Below are 22,930 nucleotides of genomic sequence, written 5' to 3'. Positions count from 1 at the left end.
GATGGAAGAGTTATGATAATGGCATAGGTGTCTTAAATCACACAGAGTTTACAGACAATATGTCTGATTTTTTTCATATGCAGCAATGCTTAATTCATAGTCATTAAATGTATCTATACACTGACTTACTGACTTTCCAGCCTTATAAATCATCCATTATTTAAGAAAGTGATGCAAACAGTTACATATTTACATGCACAACGAAGAAGATGTGATAAAAGAAATGTGCATATGATCTTGGCACTTTAGTGAATAATTTGAGTATGTAGCTATATCTCTGTTTTCATACATTATGTACAAAAAATTTGCTTGACACAAAAAAAAAATAAAAATGGAACTTAATCATATTTAGAATTCTTAAATACATGTCCATTTACAGTATATACTTTAATAAAGGTGTACGTTTTTGGTTTCAAGCATACAAACCCTAGATCACACCTGTTTTGTGCCAAAATTTCCTGCATGTACATGCTTAATCTTTCTTATTTATGTATGCAAGCCCAGCGTGCCTACCCTACATGCTAAAAAGATGAGGGGGGCAGAATATATATATGTATATATATTCACGTATGTCATATATATCTAGAAAATATATAGCACATACCTATATACATATAAATATATGCATATATTTCAATGTATTTTAATATATATTTTTTTTTACATACACATAAAGCTTTTGTTGTCAGAAAATCTTTCCATACACTTGATATTTTAAAGTCTTCTATTTTCATATGTACATGTCCTCAATAATATGTTATTAATTGAATGACTTCATGTCCACTCTGCCGAGGCAGAGAAATCATGGCTTGGATTTCAGCAAAAGTTTGCTTCTAGTTTAAAAGACTGCAAAGCACGTAATGATCTGTCGTCAGAAAATAATAATTTCCTTGGTTTTCTCTATCTTCGATATTTTGGTGGTGGTGGTGTTGAAGGTTGGCCTAATAGCTGGTAGTCCGAGTTAGCACTGTGCCATGCAGCTTTGCTCTATTTTGAAATAAAATTGACATGCCTTGGGTTTTCACCAGTGTTCATTGAGGAAAGTTAGTCATGCTTATGCTAGACGATGCTTATCAGACATTTCTGATGGTTCTCATAATCAGCCCTGCGTTTTATGAAGAAAACTATTGCACTTTTTAACATTTTTTATTTTTTATTTTATTTTATGGGATGTCTTGTAGTCGATACGCTTCCCAGGAGCTGTATGATTTCTTAGGCCTGTATATAAAAAAAAGCCATTGACAATATTGTAGTGTTGAAGGCTTAATGTAAATGGAGGATGGAGGATATAGAGCAGATTCCACATAGAAATGAACTTGCGCTCATTGATAGTGAAGGAAGACGTTGTAGCAAAGTTGCTTTATATTCCGGACTGAGATGGGTCGTATCTTCTCTTTTTGACATTTCTTCCAAAATGCATCAAAGTAAGGTGGAATGGTGAAAGAAAAGCAAAGAATCGTTAGTTTACATTTAATCAACCCAAGGCAACGGCTATGTTCATGGCAGAGCAGGTGGGTCACGACGTGGCAATGTGTCCGAATAATGATCAGAAGTTAAGAAATCTATTGCATTTACATAAGTATTAGGGTACCTGCGCACAGGGAAGATTGGGTATGGATTTTCTGCAACACAGGCCATAGTAGAATCTGTATGTTACATACACACCTTATCATGGGTTTGCCATGGATTTCACTCTATGGTTGCAAAGTGTAGACTCTACATCGTGTCAATTATGGTCATCCGTGTCATGCGGAAAACTGTGAGATTTGTTTAATTCCAATCTACTTTTCTGGTATTGTGTTGCAGGTGCAAAATCCACGTGGAAATTCTGCAGCTAATACACAGCCAGTGCTTTCACATCTCATGCAGTTATTCAATATTTTTGGTGTAGGGTATGATCACAAGATGCAGTGTGTGACTTTAAAGGCATATTGACGGTAGGGACCACAGTGCCAGTCAGTGACCTCTGCTCTACCATAGAAGCCAACCAATTTGTACATAAAAATAAAAATAAATTTGTGAAGGTTTTCCACAAAGTTAATGCACACCAAGGGGAATGGACTTATTAATTGGTTAGTAAAGAAATTACTGCTCTAAAGTTTTTGTTAAATGGTCAGTACGCAGCGCACTTATGTCCATTCTCCTTATACAGTGGAAGTCTGTAAAGAAATATAGCATGACATTACAAGGCAACATACACTGGGTGCAACCTCCCTAATATCTGGCTTTATGTGGGGCATCAAGCAAAAGGGCTCATGCATTCAGTCTGGTAACACTTGGCATATGCACCACTACCGCCACTAGTTTCACATGCAAAACACAGAACAGTAGTATTAAAATATGCATATGCAGCCGTGTGTTCTGTGACACGCTTGTGAATAGTTTAATTAACCCAAACAGAAAAAGTGATTTTTAACACATCTCTAAGACACAAGATAAAAGCAGGCAGTCGTAAATATACGTGAGCTGAAAAAGCACAAATATGGCATATAAATATATACGTGTACTAATATACATACATTTATATGCAGAGAGATAGGCGCTGTAGAATTTACTAATGCCGGTTTCTACATTTGTATAAGCTTACTGAAGCAACCAGGTCCTCAAAAACCACAATAATCGAAGACTCTTTCATTTTGTTACATGGAATAACGTCATCATGTGATAAAGAATGCTCAACTCAGCTCCTTTATCTGACTATTCGTATAAAGGACCAAGGACTATTTTCTCTAGAACTCACTAATAGACAACACAGAGTATCCTACTTATTATCGTCTTGAAGAAGTCTGAGGATGTCATTATCATCAGATGTTTTACACACCCTATGCTACGTTTGTTACAGCCACTGAGAAAAAAAACATTTGTCCATCCATATAAACCAGAGGAAAGCATGTGGAAGAAAGCAGGGGGTAGGTAAATCATAGAACTCTACATTTTCCCCAATTGATCCAGAGGAAGGCAGAGAACCCTGGCCAATCAGCTGTTCAGGCACCCACTGTCACTTTCAAAACACACCGTGTATGGAGTGGAAGCAGATCGCTTCGACCCCTGTGTAGTAGCCAGTACTGGTAATTGTAGGCTCAACCTTGTGTTGAATTTAATGGGAGCTGCTCCTGAAATTACCATCACCGAGGTTGGAGCAATCTGCTTCTGTTCTGTATACTATGTTGTGGCGGTAACAGTGGGTGCCTAAACAATTGACTGGCCAGGGCCCCAAGCAGAAGACCCCAGCCGATCAACTGTTGATGACCTATTGTGAGGATAGGTCATCAATAAAAATTGCCTGAAGAACTCCTTCAACTATTGATGACCTATCGTGAGGATTAGTCATCAATAAAAATTGCCAGAGGAACCCCTTCAACTATTCTGCCCTCATCTATTTTTCATTCGAAGTAGAGCTTTCATTATAATTTAAAGGTTAACCAAATGGCTGTTTATACAGTAACAGCTGCCATTATATGAACTGCTTTTACTCCAAGATCTAATGTTCACAACAATCTATCTTTCTGCCTGGGTTTATAGAGTGCAATATAACCCATTAAATGAAGAAGTATGACTGTAGACCTTGGTATGCCTCTATTATCCTGTGATTTTCCATTATCTTATCTTTGATAAACCTGATGTTATTGGTTTTAAGGTTGATTATTATCAGCCTGTTTATCAATCTAAAAGTTCATTGGAACTACTAATCTTTTTCAGCTATATCTTAAAAACACACCCGAATAGCACAATGAAGGAAATGGGTAATATACATAGAAAAAAACAAGGCATTAGTGGATTGTTATCATGTGTGCAAATTATAATTGCATGCAACATATTGTGTACTGTATCCAAATCAGGATTGTTGGTGTCCCTCAAGTGACAATGGCCTCAGGATGCAATACTTTCAATATACAATGGTCTTTCCTAGGCCACTGTATCTTGAATCCAAATTCCACATATGGTACAAGCCACAGACAGTCTGGATCAGCGGCATATGGGATTGACTGAAAGATCCAGGCAATCACTGGTGAAACACCTGTATTACTGACTAGCTGTCTTGTAGCACCCCTCTGTAGTATATCACAAGCCTACATGTTCTGTACTGCCCTGTACTAGTGGCAGGATGAGCTGCTCCTTTAGACACTAGGTGAAGGAGGCTCTAATTTATTTTCTGGTGCACTATGTATACTATACAGGATCTTGAAGAAACTCTGAGCCTCAACGCAGAATGCGATTTGCAGCCTTCTTCTGCTATTTCTGACTGTGATATTGAAGGAATTGCTTTATTCTTATGTTATCTGTATGTATGGCCTTCATTTTCTTTAATCCTCTTTTTTTCTTTATTTTATTTAAAGAGCCACTCTAGTGAAATTTTTTCAATCATTGTACTGTATAACTAGGCCCCAGTATATATATGTCAGCTAGTATTACCTTATTTACTTATTCATTTCCATCTGAAATTCCTGGAGTCCTACACCCTTCTCCTCAGGTAGGTTATGTGATCTCATTCTGACCACCAGAAGTTTACTTGGCTTTCAAAAAGTACAGTTTTTCAGTCAGCATAATTCCTGTCTGATGAACCCTACCACACAAATTCTTTAGAGAGGGTCCCAGAAATTCCTGTCATAGTTACTGCTGATTATTAGTGGCTGCTGTCCCACAGTTTTAATGATGGAGATGATAGCTCAGCCTCTTGACTGTATACCTATGGTCTCTAGCTTATTTAGGGGAATATATAAAGTAATGATAATTACAGTGTCCTCACAGCAGTAAGAGATGGTATAGGCTCTAGCTGCTCATGTGATGTTGTGCTGAGGCATCATGGAATTGAAAGCACAGAATAGTGAAAGAGAAAGCAAAGAGAAATGTAAGCATTAACATGGTGCCTGATAAGTATCAAACAGGAGGCTGCACTGCATGGAAGTAGCTGCAATATACTAGGGAGACCTCCAAAGTATGATAGACAATCAGGTGAGGGGTGCAGGGATGGAAAAAATGTGCTTTCACTGGAGTGACTCCACCAGTTTTGCATAAGGTTATGGTTTAAAGTGAATAGTTTTATATTACAATGGCCATCATTGAACTATTTAATATTAGAAATTGAAGGACCACTGTAAAATACAGTTGCAGTTTTTTTAAGTAGATACAAAGTGAAAAGCATTGCATCTTCATATGTGTTTAATGTTAATAAAATGTGTTTCCTCTTCTGTTGAGAAATTCTATTAAATTACTTGCTTCATAGAATAATCCTTCTTGTATTACTGAGAAAATGCAGTTATAATTATTATACTATAACATGAAAATATAAAAACAGGACAACCTTTAACCCCTTTCCACCTGTGCCATAGATATACTGCACAGCTGGCGATTTGTTCCCGAGAACCACCATATATTTATGGTGCTGAGATGGAGCATGCTTAGAAGCTGGACCTACAGCTGACAACTACTTGCAATGGCCAGGATCAGAGATAACAGGGATCCAAGTGGTTTACCCCTTCAGATGCTGCAGTAGTCAATAGCAACCACGTTATGTAAGCAGTGAGACACACCATCTGCACCCCTGTAATGCAATGGTGGGGTGTCAAAAGGTTGTGATGGCAGCTGGAGGTCTAATGAAGCACCCAGGTCTTAAAATTTTGTACTCAAGACCTAAGAGGATGACTGTCAGCGTTATGCTGACAAGCATAAATGCATAATACATTGCAGTACAGAAGTATTGCAGTATATATTATATGAATGAGCAAGCTGATTGATCACATAGTCTAGTATCTTAACGGGACTAAATAAAATGTAAAGAAAAATAAAATAAAAAATAATAAAAAAATCCCTTTCCTATTGAAAAGGCTTTATTGTGTTAAAAAAACAACAAAACAACAGAAAGCAATAGAAAGTACAAATGTATCCACCCTTAACTTGGCTTGAATTTAGTTAAGAATCCAAAATTTCTCATCATATAAAATTATACATTCTTGCTCCATTGAGCAAAAACATATTAAGCATACATGTTGTTGTTAAACGTTGGAGCCTACAAATGGCATCTGAAGAAAATGGCATCCAATAAAAAAGGTGTACTATAAATGTATATGTGTCTTTAACATGGGAGCCTATGTAACAGATGGCATCAGTTGGGGGCTTACGCTCTTTTAAATCTTGCGACATGTTAGGTTAAGGGCCAAGTTAAAGGAAAACACAATTTATCGTACTGTAATACAAATGTTCTGTAAATATAATTTCAAAATTGCAATTTTTTTGTTCACCTTTCCAAAAAATGGAATAAAGTGGTACGGATGAAAATTTACAGCTTGTCCCAAAAAAAAATACGCCCTCAGGCCTCAGTCAGACGGGCGTTTTTTCGCGCGATTTGCGCATGCATCCGGCGATTTTTTAAAACCATTGATTGCTTTGCAATGGTATCGGACACGAGCGCTTTTTCTGCGCTCATGAATTCATGAATGGGTGTGAGTGAGACCTGCCTCTGATTGGCTCAGCGCTGAGCCAATCAGGGGCAGGTCTGACTCACACCCCCTTCACACCCACTGCACATGGGTGTGAGTGAGACCTGCCTCTGATTGGCTCAGCGCTGAGCCAATCAGGGGCAGGTCTGACTCACACCCCCTTCACACCCACTGCAGGCCGGCCGCGCTGAACTCCATCTACCGGGACAAGGTGAGTATATATATATTTTTTATTTTAACACATTTCTGGATGAATTGCAGGGAAGGGCTTATATATTTAAGCCCTTCCCGACAATTCATCCCGCGATCGCCCGCAGCGCATTGCTTTCAATGGAGCCGGCTGTATTGCCGGCTCCATTGAATGCAATGCGATGGACAGCTCCGGCCCGTTTATAATGAAACGCGGCTAGGAGCAGATTTTCGGGCGATTTTTGGGCCGCGGTCACGCGATTTGCGGATGCGCATCCGTCATGCGATCCGCAAATCGCGCGAAAAAACGCCCGTGTGACTAAGGCCTCACACTGCTCTATCTATAAAAAAATGTAAATGTCTTGGTTTGTACAAGACTGCAAAAAAACAGCCAGCAGAAGGCTTCAAGAATTGTTAATACAGATTAGAATATGAGCAGCTCTACCCTTCACTAGCTGGACACCGCTGGATTCTTATTTCCCAAACTGACTGCAAACAAGAAAACTCTGATTCATGCATTGACTGATGATATCCAATTCTGCTTTATACACGCCTGTACTACACAATCCACATTATTGTTACTATCACTACATATTTTCAACATTTTCCAGATTTTAAGTTCTGTCTATAGTCTCCTATATCTTGGTTGGAACATAAACCATACATTTGGAAAGCTGAAAATGGAATTGTTGAAAATTTATGTTACGAAGAGACAGTAATGTACACAGATACATATCTTGTGGCTGGAGCACATAGCAGTTTCATAAGATGCAATTGTTAAGAGAACATCTACTATCTGTATGTTCAAATGCACTAGTGATTGAATAGTGGCTGTATAGCGTTGACACAATGGGGCTAGAAATAAATCTATAGTATAATTCATAGCTGCCTGCTATACACATCACCTTCCTCTATGTACAGACCAGTGAAGAGCATTGCTTAAGTAGAGATACATGTATCTTTAATCAATGGCTGTAAAAATTAGTTTAGTAGGACTTGTTTTATTTTTGCTACATAATGTAACTATTCATAGTATAATGTATCGTCTTGGAATAGACCCTCCGAATCGATAAGGAATGTTACAATTTTACATTTCATACTAAAGAAAATTGGGTCCTTATAGTCTTCATAAAAGCACAAGACGCCAACATGAGAAACCAAGATGTTCCCACAGGCTCATCTAACCTATGGATTGCTGTCTAGAAATCACATTGTCTAGATATAAGACAAGGATCAAGTTATGTTTTTCATATGCCTATTATATACATTAATATGTATATAGTAAATGTATATCTATTGCATATGGTATATATTGCATTATTATTTAATTCACATTTGTATCTCTAATTCTGGCACTGCTACTATGTGCCAAGGCCTGGAACAAATATAATCTTGGGTTTAATGGCTGAACCTAAACCTAAAAAGGGAAAAAGTAACCCTAACAACCAGAAAAAACTATGGTAATTCCTTATGACAGTGATATATGCAATCATTGCTATAGGTTTCAGTGCAAGCTTAGCATTCCATTTGACTAATATTCGAAATATATGTAAGATGGCCCTTTACATATATAATAAATAATCAGTTTAGTCATGAATTGAAGTAAATGTAATAAAGGTTTCCAGCTACGCCAATCCTTGTTTATGCCTCTGCAGTAATTGTGTGTCTTTAGTTGAGCAGTGTAAATATGACCTGGAGAGCAGGGAATCTCTACTGGTAATGGCAGGGGACTTCTAAAGTAAGTAGATAATTTTATTTTTATTCTAACATATACCACTTATTTAAGCAAACAGTTACAGAAATGTACTTCTGTTGTCCCATTTTCAAGTTCTCTAACACAGTAAGTAATGTAAGCAATGGAGGTTATAATTTAGCTTGCCATGGCTAGTGATGACAAGTGATTAGTGGAATAATCGGTTTGTGTTAGGATCAGGCTGATTTCACCAAAATCACTATGCATCTGGACAGCTGATTCCGACTCCCATTAAAGTCAATGGGAGTAAAAAATGGGATCAGTAATTTGCCCTCCAGAAGGTCCACAATGGGAATACAGCAACACATTTGGGGAATATTGTGCTCCTTCTAAAAAATTGGTAAAAATAGTATACAGTGGTGTGAAGGGCACTTGTCACATACGGGCATCACTAAAATCAAAAGAATGCTCACATACGGTCTCCTAGATCAAAAGTTATGCCAAGGAAGACTGCAGGTGCGGTGCTTGCTATAAAAGCAATACCATAAATGTTCCAAGGACAAATTTTACCAGATGAATAGAACAGTTAAGCATGGGCCTGCTACAAGGAACAGCTGTAAAGCTACCATATATTACACTAAGTGAGACAGCAGGCATGACACTTGTTTTAAAAGCAATGTCATATATTTTCAATGGTCAAATTCTACCAGCTGAATAGAATAACCAAGCACGGGCCTCCTCCAAGCAAAAGCAGAAGAGCTACCAAAAATTATGCCAAGGGAGACAGCAGATGTGGTATTTTTTTTAAAAGCAAAGTCATAAATTTTGCAAAGGACAAAGTCCTTTCCAATGGAAAAGCCAAGCATGGGACTTCTCCAAGGAAAAGTTGTAGAGCTAAAGCTGTTTTTTGTGCTTTAGAAATTTTTTGTTCGGGAAAATGAGGAGGAGGAAACAATGTGGAAGCAGGTGAAAGACAGCAGTAGCAGTTCCGCTACCACCACAAGCAACAGCACCTTGAAGACAAAGTGTGCCTCTCTGTATTTCCATTTTGACATTTTTTAAATTGGGGGGGGGGGAGGAGAAAACATGGCAGAAGCAGGAGAAGAAGCGCAGCAGGAGTTCCACCACCAGCAACAACAGAACCTTGAAGGTAGAGCATGCTCTTTGTGGAAACATAAGAGCTGTAGCTCAGTTTTCCATATTGACATATTTTTCATTTGGGGTAGCAGTAGGAAAAGGAAACATGGAAGAAGCTGGAGAAGAAGAGCAGCAGCATAACCATCACCACCAGCACCTTGTGGTTTTTAATACAAATCTACGCTTAGTCATATGTGAGTAAATATTGCCAGTGTGCTAACTAATCAGTGAAATATGCCATGGAGTTGCAGAAGCCAGGTGATACGGTATCTACCCCTTGTTCATTTTTTTAATAAGAAATGTGGACAGGCAAATGCATCTGTCAGTTATCACAACCTCAGCTGTGCTGAACACCCCTTCTGATAACACACTGGTAGCAGAACAGGCAAGCACCTCTAAAATATTTTGTGCAAGCTCTTGTCCAGCTTAGATACCCTGAAGTCAAATTGGTCAATATTATGTCTGAGTACAACCACGCATGAGCTAATATACTGTTGGAACATCATGGATAAGTGCTGCCTGTGACTGTGACTCCTACCCTGTGCGGTTGCTGCAGGCTGCAATGAGCTGAAAAAACTGTGCACACCTCTGTTAGACTTTCCCTTCCACCAGTGGTAGTGCTGCGGTGGCAGCTTCCTGTACATCCGCCATAAGTTGCAGAGCTGCAATCCTTTGAGGATGCATCCCCACGACCATGAGGAAATGCTATGCTCCAGCTGCTTAACAGTCTGTCCTTATACTACTGCATTTTGAGGTCTCTTTCCACTGCTAGAATTAGATTTGTCATTTTTGCCTTGTAGCAGTGATCAAGGAGGGTGACCACCCAGTAATGATCTGTTGCTTTGATGTGGGCTATGCAACAGTCCTTCTGCAAGCACTGCAGCATAGAAATGCTCACATGTCCCAAAGTACATAGGGGTGATGGCCCGCATTCCTCAGTGTCAGGCCTAAGCATGTGCGCCAACTGGTTCCACCATCCACATAGAATAACTGGAGTTAGAAATGGATGAAAGCAACATTGCGTAGCCCCCCCTCTCTTGCTTCTGGGCCTATATTATCTCCCTCCTCTTTGTCCTTTTCTTTCTCCTCCTGCTCACCCTCTTCCATACTTTTTACATGAGTGGCAAAATGTGTTGGAGAAGACCCCCTACTTTTTTGCCGAAAGGCCCCTACCCTGCAGTGTTGAGTAATGGTGGACTGGCCAGTCAGTTTGCAGATTGGTAGCTCTTCCTCCTCCTCCTGCTGTGACATGTTATTGTCCCTGAGGCCCTGTAGCATCTGTTCCAGGCAGACAGGTAAACAGGGATGGTCCTACTGATTAGTGCATCATCACGACTGACCATTTTGGTCGCTTCCACAAAAAAGACTAAAATGGCAGAAAAATCTTTGAACTGCAGCCACTCCACAGACATCATGTGACCAACCTCCATACAGTGCTTGCTAATGGTATACATATCTGGTAGTCCATGATTGCTCTATGCTGCTGGTTTAGCATCTGCAACATGTGTGACGTCAAATTCCATTGTGTAGGTATGTCATAGATAGGGCAGCTAGCTGTTACTGCACCTCTGCCAGACCAGAGGCAGCTGGGTGTGAATTGAAAATGCAAGTAGAGTTTCATAACCTTTTCCAGCAATTGTTTAGGAAGTACTGCAATACCAGGTTCATAACATGAGCCATGCAAGGTATGTATGTGACATTTCTGAGGTGAAGGGCTGCCAGTAGGTTGGTCCCATTGATGCCATTTGGTTCTATCATAGGACAGATTTACTTTGACCAGAGATTCCCATACTCTGTCAGGTGTCTGCATATCATATGCCTTGATACTTGGCCAAATACCCATATATCCTGTGTCATTATACTCTGTCAAGTCCAAATATATCATGTGCCTTTATACTCTGCCAATTCACAATATATCATGAATGCTCATACTCTGACCAGTCCCTGAAACTTTGTCTGCTCCTCTCCTGCTAGATCAGATTTAGCCCTAAGTCCCTTTGAATCACATAAACCCTTTCACCCCACTGACCTACATGCTCTCCACTACTACTCTATACTTCGAACCTCCTACATAACATAGTAACATAGTATGTTAGACTGAATGAAGACAATGTCCATCTAGTTCAGCCTGTATCAACCCCCTTGTTGATCCAGAAGAAGGCGAAAACCCCAAGAGGCAGAAGCCAATTAGCCTATTTGGGGGAAAAATTCCTTCCTGACTCAAAATAATCCCTGGATCAACCTTTGATAGTTTCTACCTGAAGGTAAGACCCAGGTCAACAACCTGCTGGTCACCTAATGTCTATATCCTATAGCACTCTAGAAAGGCATCTAGTCCCCTCTTAAACTCCTCTATGGATTTTGCCATCACCATTTCCTCAGGCAGAGAGTTCCACAGTCTCACTGCTCTTATGGTGAAGAACCCCCTTCTATGGCCACCTGCACACGGGCGGAAATCCCGCCGCGGGATTTCCCGCGGGATTGCCGCCACTGAAAGTTTGCATAGGAGTGCATTACAATACACACTCCTATGCAGACGGCCGCAGTTTGGCGGCGCGAAATCTCGCGCGGCAAACAAACCACGGCATGTCCTATTTTTGTGCGGGGCACGCACTCACCCGGCCGCCGGCACCGGTCTGCGCATGCGCCGGCTGCGCGGCAGCCGGCACATGAAAGAGCCGGGGCCGCCAGGCGCGGGTGAGTACGCGCTCGTCCCTGCAGGCTCTCGGGTCGGGTCCCGCGGCGAGAATTCTCGCTGCCGGATCCGACCCGCTCATGTGCAGGCGGCCTAAGTTGGTGATAAAACCTGTTTTCTTCTGCTTTATACAAAGTTATTTGATCGCCTCTTAGACGTCTTTATTCCAGGGTAAATAATCCCAATTTTGATAGCCTCTTTGGGTATTCTAGTCCTCCCATTCCGTTTATTAATTTAGTTGCCCTTCTTTGAACCCTCTCAAGCACTGCAACATCTCTCCTGAGCACTGGTGACCAGAACTGTGCGCAGTATTCCATGTGGGGCCTGACAAGTGCCTTATATAGTGGGAGAATAATGTTCTCGTCCCTCACCCCTATACCTCTTTTAATGCACCCCAAGACTTTGTTAGCATTTGTGGCAACTGACTGGCATTGGTTACTCCAGTTTAGTCTACAATCCACTAGTACCTCCAGGTCTTTTTCCATATCACTTTTCCCTAGCAGTACCCCGTTTAGTGTATATTGGTGACATCTGTTTCCCCTGCCCATGTGCATAACCTTACATTTATCAATATTCATCTTTATTTGCCATTTTTCTACCTAAACCCCCAGCTGGGGTAGAAATGCTTCTGTACAGTGTACCCTGATATTCTGAAGCTGGTGGTCTCAGAAGTGGGCTTCGCTTGGGGCCACATAGGATGCATTGATGACATCATCCAGCTGAATCTGTGGGCCAACCGGGTCGCCCAGTACATGTGTAGGGCCACTTGGTATGCTAGTAAAAAGTAACACAATCTGCACATGTTCTGTTAGCCATCTGTCCTTCATTACTTTGGAGAGGTTTGCTTGCGGTCATAAACATGTACAGGGCAGTGGTCTGGAGGGCACATGCCCTCCTGCTCCCGGCTTAGCCTGCCCCTGAAAGATGAAGCTATGGCAACATAAAAGAACATCCATAAAACTGGACAGCTGTTCACAATAGAAACTACATTTATGTTGCACATTTACTTCTTTTTTTCTTTTCCCTCTGTGACTAAACAGTTTTACTTTAGAGCCAAATTAGTTGAACTTGCAATATATAGCTTCACTGTAAAATGAATCAAGATAAAGAAAACAATTACACGTTTCACTCACAACATCATAAGCATTGGAACAGTCCATGTATGTAAGCTTTGTAGAGGATCTAACAACAATATAGCATTGAATCTAGTATTGTTTTCCAAGCTTACTATGTAAGTAACTGACAATTAAAAACATACAGAAAGGAAGGTTACCGCAGCTAGACCCTTCACCAAAGCTCGGATTAAGTGTATTTTACTCTTCCCGTCCCCCTGAATAATAACATGCACGTCAAGCTGTGTGCTTAGGCCAGGCCAGTGATTGAGGTTCTGCTACAGCAAAGAATTAACATTGGATTCATATGCCATTATCAGCGGAAAATATCATTGAATTGTATTCTTAAGTGAAATCAAATATGACACTTTGGGTGCAAAGACAGCTTTTTGGAGAAAGATGAACTTTTTTTCTAGCAATATAGATTCTTTTTTTACCTTGACTAACAGCTATGTGTTGTTTCCTAGCAAGTCATAGTATCATATTCAATCTGCAGGAATCTTTTCATTGCACTTGTTCAAAGTTCATAATTCCAAGAGATCAGCACCAAAAGTAGCACCCGAGGTTCCTGTCCACCACTTATGTCTTTATGTATTTATTTTATACATCATGGGTAAAATATTCTAAGAGGCAAAAGCATAAATTGGGTATGAGCACCATGGTATATTCCAACCAGTTATATCTTTATGGGGTATCAGGTAACCTGGCAGATTAGGAAATCCAGCTTTACATTACTGCAGATTAGAGATGAGCGAGCATACTCGCCAAGGCAAACTACTCGAGCGGGTAGTGCCTTATTCGAGTACCTGCCCGCTCGTCTCTAAAGATTCGGCTGCCGGCGCGGGTGAGCGGTGAGTTGGGGGAGTGAGCAGGGGGGCGGGTGGGAGAGAGTAAGAGAGAGATCTCCCCTGCATTCCTCCCCGCTCTCCCATGCTGCTCCCCGCCGGCAGCCGTATCTTTAGAGACAAGCGGGTAGGTACTCGCATACGGCACTACTCGCTCGAGTAGTTTGCCTTAGCGAGTATGCTCGCTCATCCCTATTGCAGATCATTATCTGTTAGCATGCTATCATTACGTCTGAGGTGAAGAATTTTATAAATATACTTGTTCTTGGACATAAGCTCAGAAAGACAATCATTTCTGTTATATGTCCTTTATATAATCTAGTATTCAGTTTGAAGCCAACTGCAGCCTGAGAGCATCACTCCCATCGCAATTAGACAACTAATTAATACATATCCTTAGAATTTAGATGTGGAAATAACAAATTGATTTTGAAACAAAATAATATTGCAAATATTTTGTGCTTACATTATAAATGCAAATGGTGTAAAGGGCAGTTTTTATCATGTGTTTGCCATTTTCATAGTAAACTATGGTAAAGTTATTTTCATGCCCTTAGTGATGCCAATTTGGGTGCAATGGTGTAAATAGAGGGCCATAGAGCTAGCTGCTCAAGGATGGTTTAGACATGTGCCCAGCTTCTCATTTCTACAGGTATGTTGATAATATTACCATATAATAATAGCTTCTCAGAGGATCACACCTCGTATCTCCGCTACTAGAGAAGGAGGAGCTTTGCAGCCTCCTGTCACAGGATGGAAGTTGGCATTATGAACTTTGTTAAACAAAAAGTTACTTGAAACCAAGAAATGACTTTACCACTTTCTTGGGAAGGAATGCTTCTCTGCTGTCTATCTTGCTTCTGATCTCTCCTGCAGTATAGAGACTGCTTATGTGATATGCAGATATGTTCTTCCTAAGGACTCAGTCTCCTTTATTTCAGCAATGCTAATGTGGCATAACTGATAAGACACTGTGTCAGGAGGCAAGTAGAACTACTGATATTTACAGCATTTATGGAGGCTAGATCACGTTACTATTCATGAAAATCCAACATGCAGTGTTTCATCAATAATTGCATATAATACATGTCTGAGTGAGTCTTTAAATGGGCCCTGTCATCACTTTTATGCTGTCCTCACCTTGGTATTGTCAAGCAAGCTGATTATACCGGTCTTTTTTCTGTCTAAAAATGTTGTTTTCTGGGAAAAATTGCAGGTTCAATCATTGCAGCATGTTACCATTGGTGTGAGGCACGAGTCTGCAGTATTAATGAGATGCACCCACCCACCTACCATTGATTGACAGCTTTCTCCCTATTCTGAGTATCGTGCTGCAATGAATACAATATGGGTAAAATCAGAGCACTTGATAATACTGTATGCTGCCCATGGTGAGGGCAACATAATGGCGATGACAGGTTCCCATTCATTAGACAAATGAATATAAGACAAAACACTCATCTTCCGTTGCTGTAAATATTCTGATGATATCACTGACTATATCTAAGCACTAAAATAACAAAATGAGCCGAGCCTCTAATCAAAGGCCCTTTAAAATTAGATCATATTCAATTTTACACAGCTATCCCATCACCCAAGTGGCATTAATTTCTTTACTTTCATGGTTTTAACATTTGTAATTAATGAAATAGAATCATGTAGCAGAAACTCAAATGTGATATACAGTAAGCAGAAAGAGTTATGGCATTGCCATTGAGAGAAGACATGCGTTGTTCCTTACTTAAAGCCCCATCCAGTCCCCCCAAGGACAATAGCTGCTACCAGGATGGCACCAGCGATGGACCCTATTATAAGGTTGGTGGCACTAGGACCTGTGGTAAAGGATTATGGGAAGAAAAACATAAGAACCAACCACAAAAGGGAAACGCAGGCAAATAATCTTCTTTTCTAACCTAAGAAATACATACAGCTTATTCTCTGTTTGCACCTCATCTAGTAAATGTGAGTTTTGTAATACATTTGCTACACTGGCCTCATTCCATTACGCTTTTAACTGCTAATAAGTTAACAGCACATTATTGTGCAATTAAAAGGTGATGGGGAGTTTTATGCAATAAGGTTTAGTGTCTTCAGTAATAGGCTGTTTAAAGGATAATACAATTTAGTTTTCTGCATTTCCTTTTGATTGGTATCACCTTTTACATATTCCATAGGACTGAAATTCTGAAATGAAATATAATTACATGATGTTACTGTGTACTGCTTCTTCTCTTAGTCCAGATGGTAGAGAACAATCCGTTAGTATTAGGATTCATCGTATAACCTTTCTTCTGCTAATTTAACACTCAATGAAAAAGTCTAAGTTGTAACAATTAATTTGTCCTTCTCTAGATAAACCCTGTTAACTTTATTTATACTTTAATCATGCTAAGAAGGGTCTTCGTGTTCATTTGACTATTCTGAACATCAAAGAAATTTTTTTTGACATTTACATGAACCATCAAACAAGATTAGGCAGTGAGCAAACGTAAAAGAAAAAGGTGGCGTATTAGGATCCTTTTGGCTCATTTTCTTTAAACAGCATAGAGAACACTTGTAACTTGAAGGGTCCTTGAAATAATTATTTCATAGTCACACCTTGGCATTTCCATAACCTTGTCACATTGTACTTCCTTTTACAATCTACAGCACATCTTGTTCATGCAGATCATTGTCAGATTCCTTATATAGACAGATTTAATGCAATACAAAGTGTAGGTAGGTGGATTCCCAGAGCAAATCTACAATTTCCCCTTGCTGCTGCCATATTGTCATTCAGTTAAACCCTTATATCTAACCAGCAAGTCCAGTAAGTGCCGAGACTTCATGAAATAGTCAGTCTAGTCTACATACTCTGCTTTTCTATTTGAACGCTCCATGATACTAAAATATATCACATAGGGCTTTGCAATTTGGTAAAATTAACACTCATTTTTTTCAATGTTTTCTCAATTTTATTCTCAGTTTTCTTTTATCCTTTTTTTTTGCTTAACCAGCTAAAATATTAAGAAATATTTTTTTACATAAGGGAATTGCAAGCAGAGCAATTCCTTATTATCAACTGATTATTATAATTGAATTCTGAATTAGATTCTGATAATCAGTACTTATTAAGGAATTGCTGTGTATGTGATTCTCTTATGTAAAATAATGGGGTATGCTTTAATTTACATATACATGAAGGATTGAACTCTACATTCCCCATTTATCACAGCACTCCATGTACTTCCTCACCCGCCCAGTCATCCCAGCTGTCCACGTACAGTACAATCCACACATCCCAGTTTATTCCAGCCCTCCATGTTCTATCCAGCCCACAGTCATCCCAGCCCCCATTTATTATCCAGATATACACGACATCCCAGAACCCCCTATGTACTGACCCCAAACACAGCCCCCATGAAGTATCAGTTGTCACAGCCCCCATCAACTGTCTTTTCACCCTCTCATTATAGTTCTTCATGTACTGTTCTTTGCCGCCTCATCAAAGCCCCCACCCCCATGTACAGTCTTCTTCCCAATCATCACAGCATCCATATGCTGTCCTCTCCCCATCATAGCCCTCCATGTACTGTCTTCTCCCCTCAGTCATCACAGCCTCCATATACTGTCCTCCCTGCATTACAACTCCTCATGTACTGTCCTCTACCCCAAGTCATCACAGCCCCAATCTACCATATGAAAATCAGAATAGTTCCACAGCAGAACAGAGAATTATTCAAATTAATTTGATTGATCACCCAGTCCTAATATCAATTATGTATTTGAGAGCCCCAAACCAGGCTGATTGGCTCATATGAATGCCAAAAAGTGTGAAGGATGTGGCCTTTCACAAGTCCTCTGCAAAAGGAGAAGAGCTTTCAACCTATTCTGTAAGCCTCTGAGCCAGATGTCCCTGCAAAGGTTAACAAGAAGTAACTCAAGTGGCTACTCTCTGGTTCTTGGGAAAGCCACTCCATAGTCACTCCTCTTTACTTTGCATTGTATAGTGCAAAAGCCACTGCAAACATAGGCCTACTTTGCCTAATGATAGATCCAAGCCTACTGTAAATAACAATATAACCTGCTAGGAAATCAAGTGACTGTATAATAGTGTATCAATGGGTAACATTTGGTTTTCCTTGTACAGTCTTCAAGAAGACTATAGAATGCAAGCTCTTGTGTGTTCTTGTTTGAATAGTTGATTAGTTTGTTGCTGTATAATGTCTTTTATGTACTCTCTGAATTCTATTGTGCTGCGGAAGATGCTGGTGCTAGATAAAAAATATTATTATGACTATTAACCCCCCAATATATTTACATGAGCCAACTTCAAAATCTACAATTAAAAAAGTGACATTTTCAAGAGGGTTTTTCCAATTGTAACGTGACTGTTGGGGGGTTAAAGGGCAAGTTTAAAGTGACTGTCTCAAACATGTTATTAATGTAATCTCTGCCTAGATTAGTGGCGATATAAAAGTATTATTGGTACATGAGTTATAAAAAAAAATAGATTTAGGGAAAAACAATCTTGCTGAAAATCCACTTAATGTTAATGATGTGTTCAATCCTAACTCAAATTTGGAGGTGCACATGCCTATTAATTAGGGATTTGCATTATCTACAATTTTCTTAAATAGTCTTATAACCTATGATGGAGGTAGGAGAAATTAGAAGAGCATAAGTTAGAAATGGAGAAACCAGGTAAATCATTGGAGAAATCACAATCCCAGCGGTTCCCCTTGGAGCCTGTTGGGAAGTTACATATCTACTGTCTGTAGCCTGCTGACAGGACACCGAGAATGGTAAATTAGATTTTGCTGTGACTAAGGGCTAATGCAAATGTCAGATCCAGTGCACAGAGCATGTATATTAGACCACAAAGGCTGTACATCTCCTTAGTATGTAGACACATGGCCCCCTGTGCATTGCTCCACTGGACAATACACTATACTGTATGTACGGAGACATTCTCTGCTAGAAGCAATGCTTTGCTTCATGCAAGCCTCGTACAACTCTGGGGCAGCGTATTATACTCCGTACAGTCATTCCAAGGTTGATTCAGCTGGTACTGCAATGCAATTCCCTAACATATTGATATGCGCCTCCAAAGCAGAGGTATACATCAATGCCTATGTACAAATGATAACACCTCTCACTGCACTTTTTATAGTAAGTGGTTACCTGAAACGGCAAGTGCTATACAAAAATGAGCTTTGTTCTAAGAATGATGTTCTTTCACATCCTAATTACTGTGTAGTTAACAATGGTAAGCTATTCCTAAGTATCTTCTTTAGCAAAACTGTTACAATTATCCTTAGTTTTGGCTCTGGACACTTTCCTATGTGTGTGTTGCTTTTACGCCAGTTCACCTATTGGAATGCATTCATAGGTTCGAAACAATAGAACAGAAAACTCCTAAAAAAGGCAAACATGCAAATAGTGACAAGCGCTCTTATTAAAGCAAGCTTTGTGTCCACTAGAAAAGTCTTATAGTACGGTACTTACCTGCAGTAAACATATTTGGTACATACCATTAAAACATCTGCCAACAATAACAGTTCGATGGTTCGGAAGCACAATGATAAAGTATTACTTAAACCTGTAGTACATTCTATGAAAAGGATATTTAATACTGATATGTTTATTGATGCAGTCTACTAACGAGATTTCGACATTTTTATATGTCCAAACCAATAAATATCTGCATAACATAGTAGTATTAAATAGAATTACTTCCTTGCCGTGTTTGTGTAGGACAGTCAATAATATTCCCCATACTAAAGACTTTACCGTTACACAATGACAAAAAAAACAACTTATAACTACATCTACAACAGGTTACAAAAATCAAACTACACAAAGATGTATTACATAGCATCTATTAAGGCTACATGAAACAAAAAAAACTTTACCCTTAACAGGTACTGTCAAGTGAATTCACATAGATACAAATTACAGTAGATCATGGCCACACGACTGATATAGAACAGGGTAAAAGACTATTTTTGTACACATTTAAGCACAATAAACCAACCTGGTACTCTGAAAATCAGTAAAAGCGTAAATGTGAATTCTGATTTTTATTGACATATTATCTAACTAAATCATTTTAACATTTGGCTGGCTAGTAGAACAGTTGTTGGCCCTATTAACATGTGCATACTGTACATCTCAGCCAACCATCTAGGGGGCGTAACTATAGGGGATGCGGTTGCACCCGGGCCCAGGGGCCTTAGGGGGTTCATAAGGGCTCTCTTCTCCATATAGGGAGCCCAGTACTATGAATAAAGCATTATAGTTGGGGGCCCTGTTACAGGTTTTGTATGGTGCCCCAGGAGCTTCAAGTAAGGGCTCATGTCCACGGGGAAAATAAGAATTAAAATCCGCAGCGGATTTTAACTCTTCTCCGGCGCGCGGATCCGCACCCCATAGGGATGCATTGACCACCCGCGGGTAGATAAATACCCGCGGATCGTCAATAAAAGTGATTTTAAAAAAAATGGAGCATGAAAAAATCTGGACCATGCTCCATTTTCATGCGGGTCTCCCACGGGGACGGCTCCCGCGGGCTTCTATTGAAGCCTATGGAAGCCGTCCGGATCCGCGGGACACAAAAATCATATTTTACTTACACGCTCCGGTTCTTCTCTTCGGCGCCGCGCCATCTTCTCTCAGTCGCGGCCGGATCATTTTGCTTCCGCCCGGCGCATGCGCGGGGCACGTCACCGACGTCATCATGCACATCCGCCGAGCCGAAGAATGAAGATCCGGCCGCGACGAGAGAAGATGACGCCGCCGCGAAGAGAAGAAACAGAGCGGATGGGAGGTGAGTTTATTGTCATTTATTCTCCTTTTCAGCGCTCATGTCCGCGGGGCAGGAGGGACCCGCTGCAGATTCTACATGTAGAATCCGTAGCGGGCCCGATTTTCCCCGTGGACATGAGGCCTTACTCCTCTGCACCCAGAATATTATTTCAATGGGAAGTGGTATAGGAGTATTTCCCAGAAACATTGGTGCTACTTATCTCAATGGAACAATAGAAGTGCACAGGAAAGGTTTAAATGTTGAATGGCACTGATAGTACATAGAAGCTGCCGCCAAATATTGAGTTCTGTCATAGACAGTATCAACAAAGTTGCATGAATCAAGTGTTCAAGGATTGAAGTGTTGCAAACTGCAGAAACATAGCAGTAATTACATTATTTGGTTCATGATGTATCTAAACAAAGACTGAAGAAATAAATGTAAAGGAGGAGATAAAATGAAAAATACCGTGTAAGCAAAGATCATAGGGGTTGTCTGAGAGTTAGGCCTCTTTGGGATAAATGGGATAAAAATTATTACTTGTCTAGAGATTCCTTAGGAGAGGTCATCAATGCATGATGAGGAGGAGTCTGACCCATCGGGACTGGCGACTGCCAACAGCCCCTATATTGTTTATCCAAGCATTATGCTATACAATCAAGGGTGAATGTGCCTGGTTCTGAAGTTCATCCACATTTACTTGAATGGACCGAGCATGGCTATAATTGTATATAAGGTTGCTGTTACTGGATATACACTTAATACACCATGGTGCTCTGCATATCCTCTGCTAATTGGCAGGGGCACCGGAGGCCAGACCTCCAGCAATCTTTTGCATTAACAGTCTATCCCAATGATGAGACAACACAACTTCTGGTGTTGTTCTGGTGTCCATCAAAGAGGACAAGGGTAAATTATCTCAGAATTTTACATAATTTGAAAGATTACATAGTAATCAAATATGCTCCGTATGAACTGTAGCAGGGAAAACCAAAAAAGTTCTAGGGTAGTCTTAGAAGTGTCGGCAATGTGAAGTCACCAGACATGTGTAGACTACTTAGTACCAGGGTGAATAGGTAATTTGCCAATTGTTCACCTGGGCATTCATGTGACTTGTTGGTAAGAAGTACAGTATGCATTACTAACAGTATTTTTCTTATATTATGACACTAAAGGCCCAGTTAGCAGCATTACATGAGGATATAGTCATACTACTTTAAAGGCAGCTTTTTACCATAGAAAAATGTAGGAAATGCCATAGTCCCTATCATAGACAATATTTGACAACAAAAAATTAGACACATCCTGTTCTGATTAGCTTTGGGAACAGAGATAAGAATTGATATTATGCCCCACATTGTCCCAGACAGGAGAGGGTCAACACTGCATGAGCAAATCACATGACATGGACACGGTCAAATCACATGACTGGTACGGTCATCACCACATGACACAAAGCCAATGGGACAAGTACACATAAGGCTCAGACACACGGTATACTTTTACCTCACACACTAGGCACCAGACATGAAACTTGGAAAAAATGCTTACTCTATTCCCCACCCTGTTCCTCCAAATATCACCCCCAGAGCCAGAATGGTCCCTGCCACTGCACCTATAAGTCTGTTAGTGGCCATGCTCACTGTTTGAAAGGGAAAAGGTAGATTATTTTCAAGCAATTAGTCACTCTTTCATGAATATAAAAACAACTCTGAATCCTACATTTATGAACACAGAACCCTACCTAGGGTCTTACTAAAACATCGGTTCACGTTAATCAGTTACTTGTAAATATGGAAAGTTGTACAATCTTTTAGGCCTTAATCACATAGTGCTGTTTTTGTTTACATTTTTAACCCAAACTAGGAATTTTAAACATAAAAATGTATAAAAGAAAAACGTTTTTGTATTCAGTCCTAGTTTTAGCAAAAAACCCAAAAAACTGCATAAAATCTGCACTATGTGGATAAGGTCGATATGAACCAAATTTGGAAATTAACTATTTCAATTTTTTTAAAGAAAAAATAACACGTCC

The 22,930-nt window shown here is 39.9% G+C and overlaps 1 protein-coding gene across 1 annotated transcript in view; it reads right to left on the bottom strand.

Moving 5' to 3' along the window:
- Positions 1–692: 692 nt before the first annotated feature.
- The window catches only part of ADAM23 (ADAM metallopeptidase domain 23), a 175,961-nt gene continuing 153,723 nt past the window's right edge, over positions 693–22,930 (bottom strand). Inside the window, exon 25 of the mRNA XM_066577434.1 lies at positions 693–1,406. Coding sequence (XP_066433531.1) covers positions 1,264–1,406 — 143 coding nt within the window. The 3' untranslated portion in view covers positions 693–1,263. The remainder of the gene's footprint in view (positions 1,407–22,930) is intronic.

This window comes from Eleutherodactylus coqui, chromosome 8 (assembly GCF_035609145.1).
Source record: "Eleutherodactylus coqui strain aEleCoq1 chromosome 8, aEleCoq1.hap1, whole genome shotgun sequence".
In the NCBI taxonomy this organism is placed as follows: domain Eukaryota; kingdom Metazoa; phylum Chordata; class Amphibia; order Anura; family Eleutherodactylidae; genus Eleutherodactylus; species Eleutherodactylus coqui.
The sequence above is the reverse complement of the archived record's forward strand: the minus strand, read 5'-3'. Positions and strand labels throughout refer to the sequence as shown.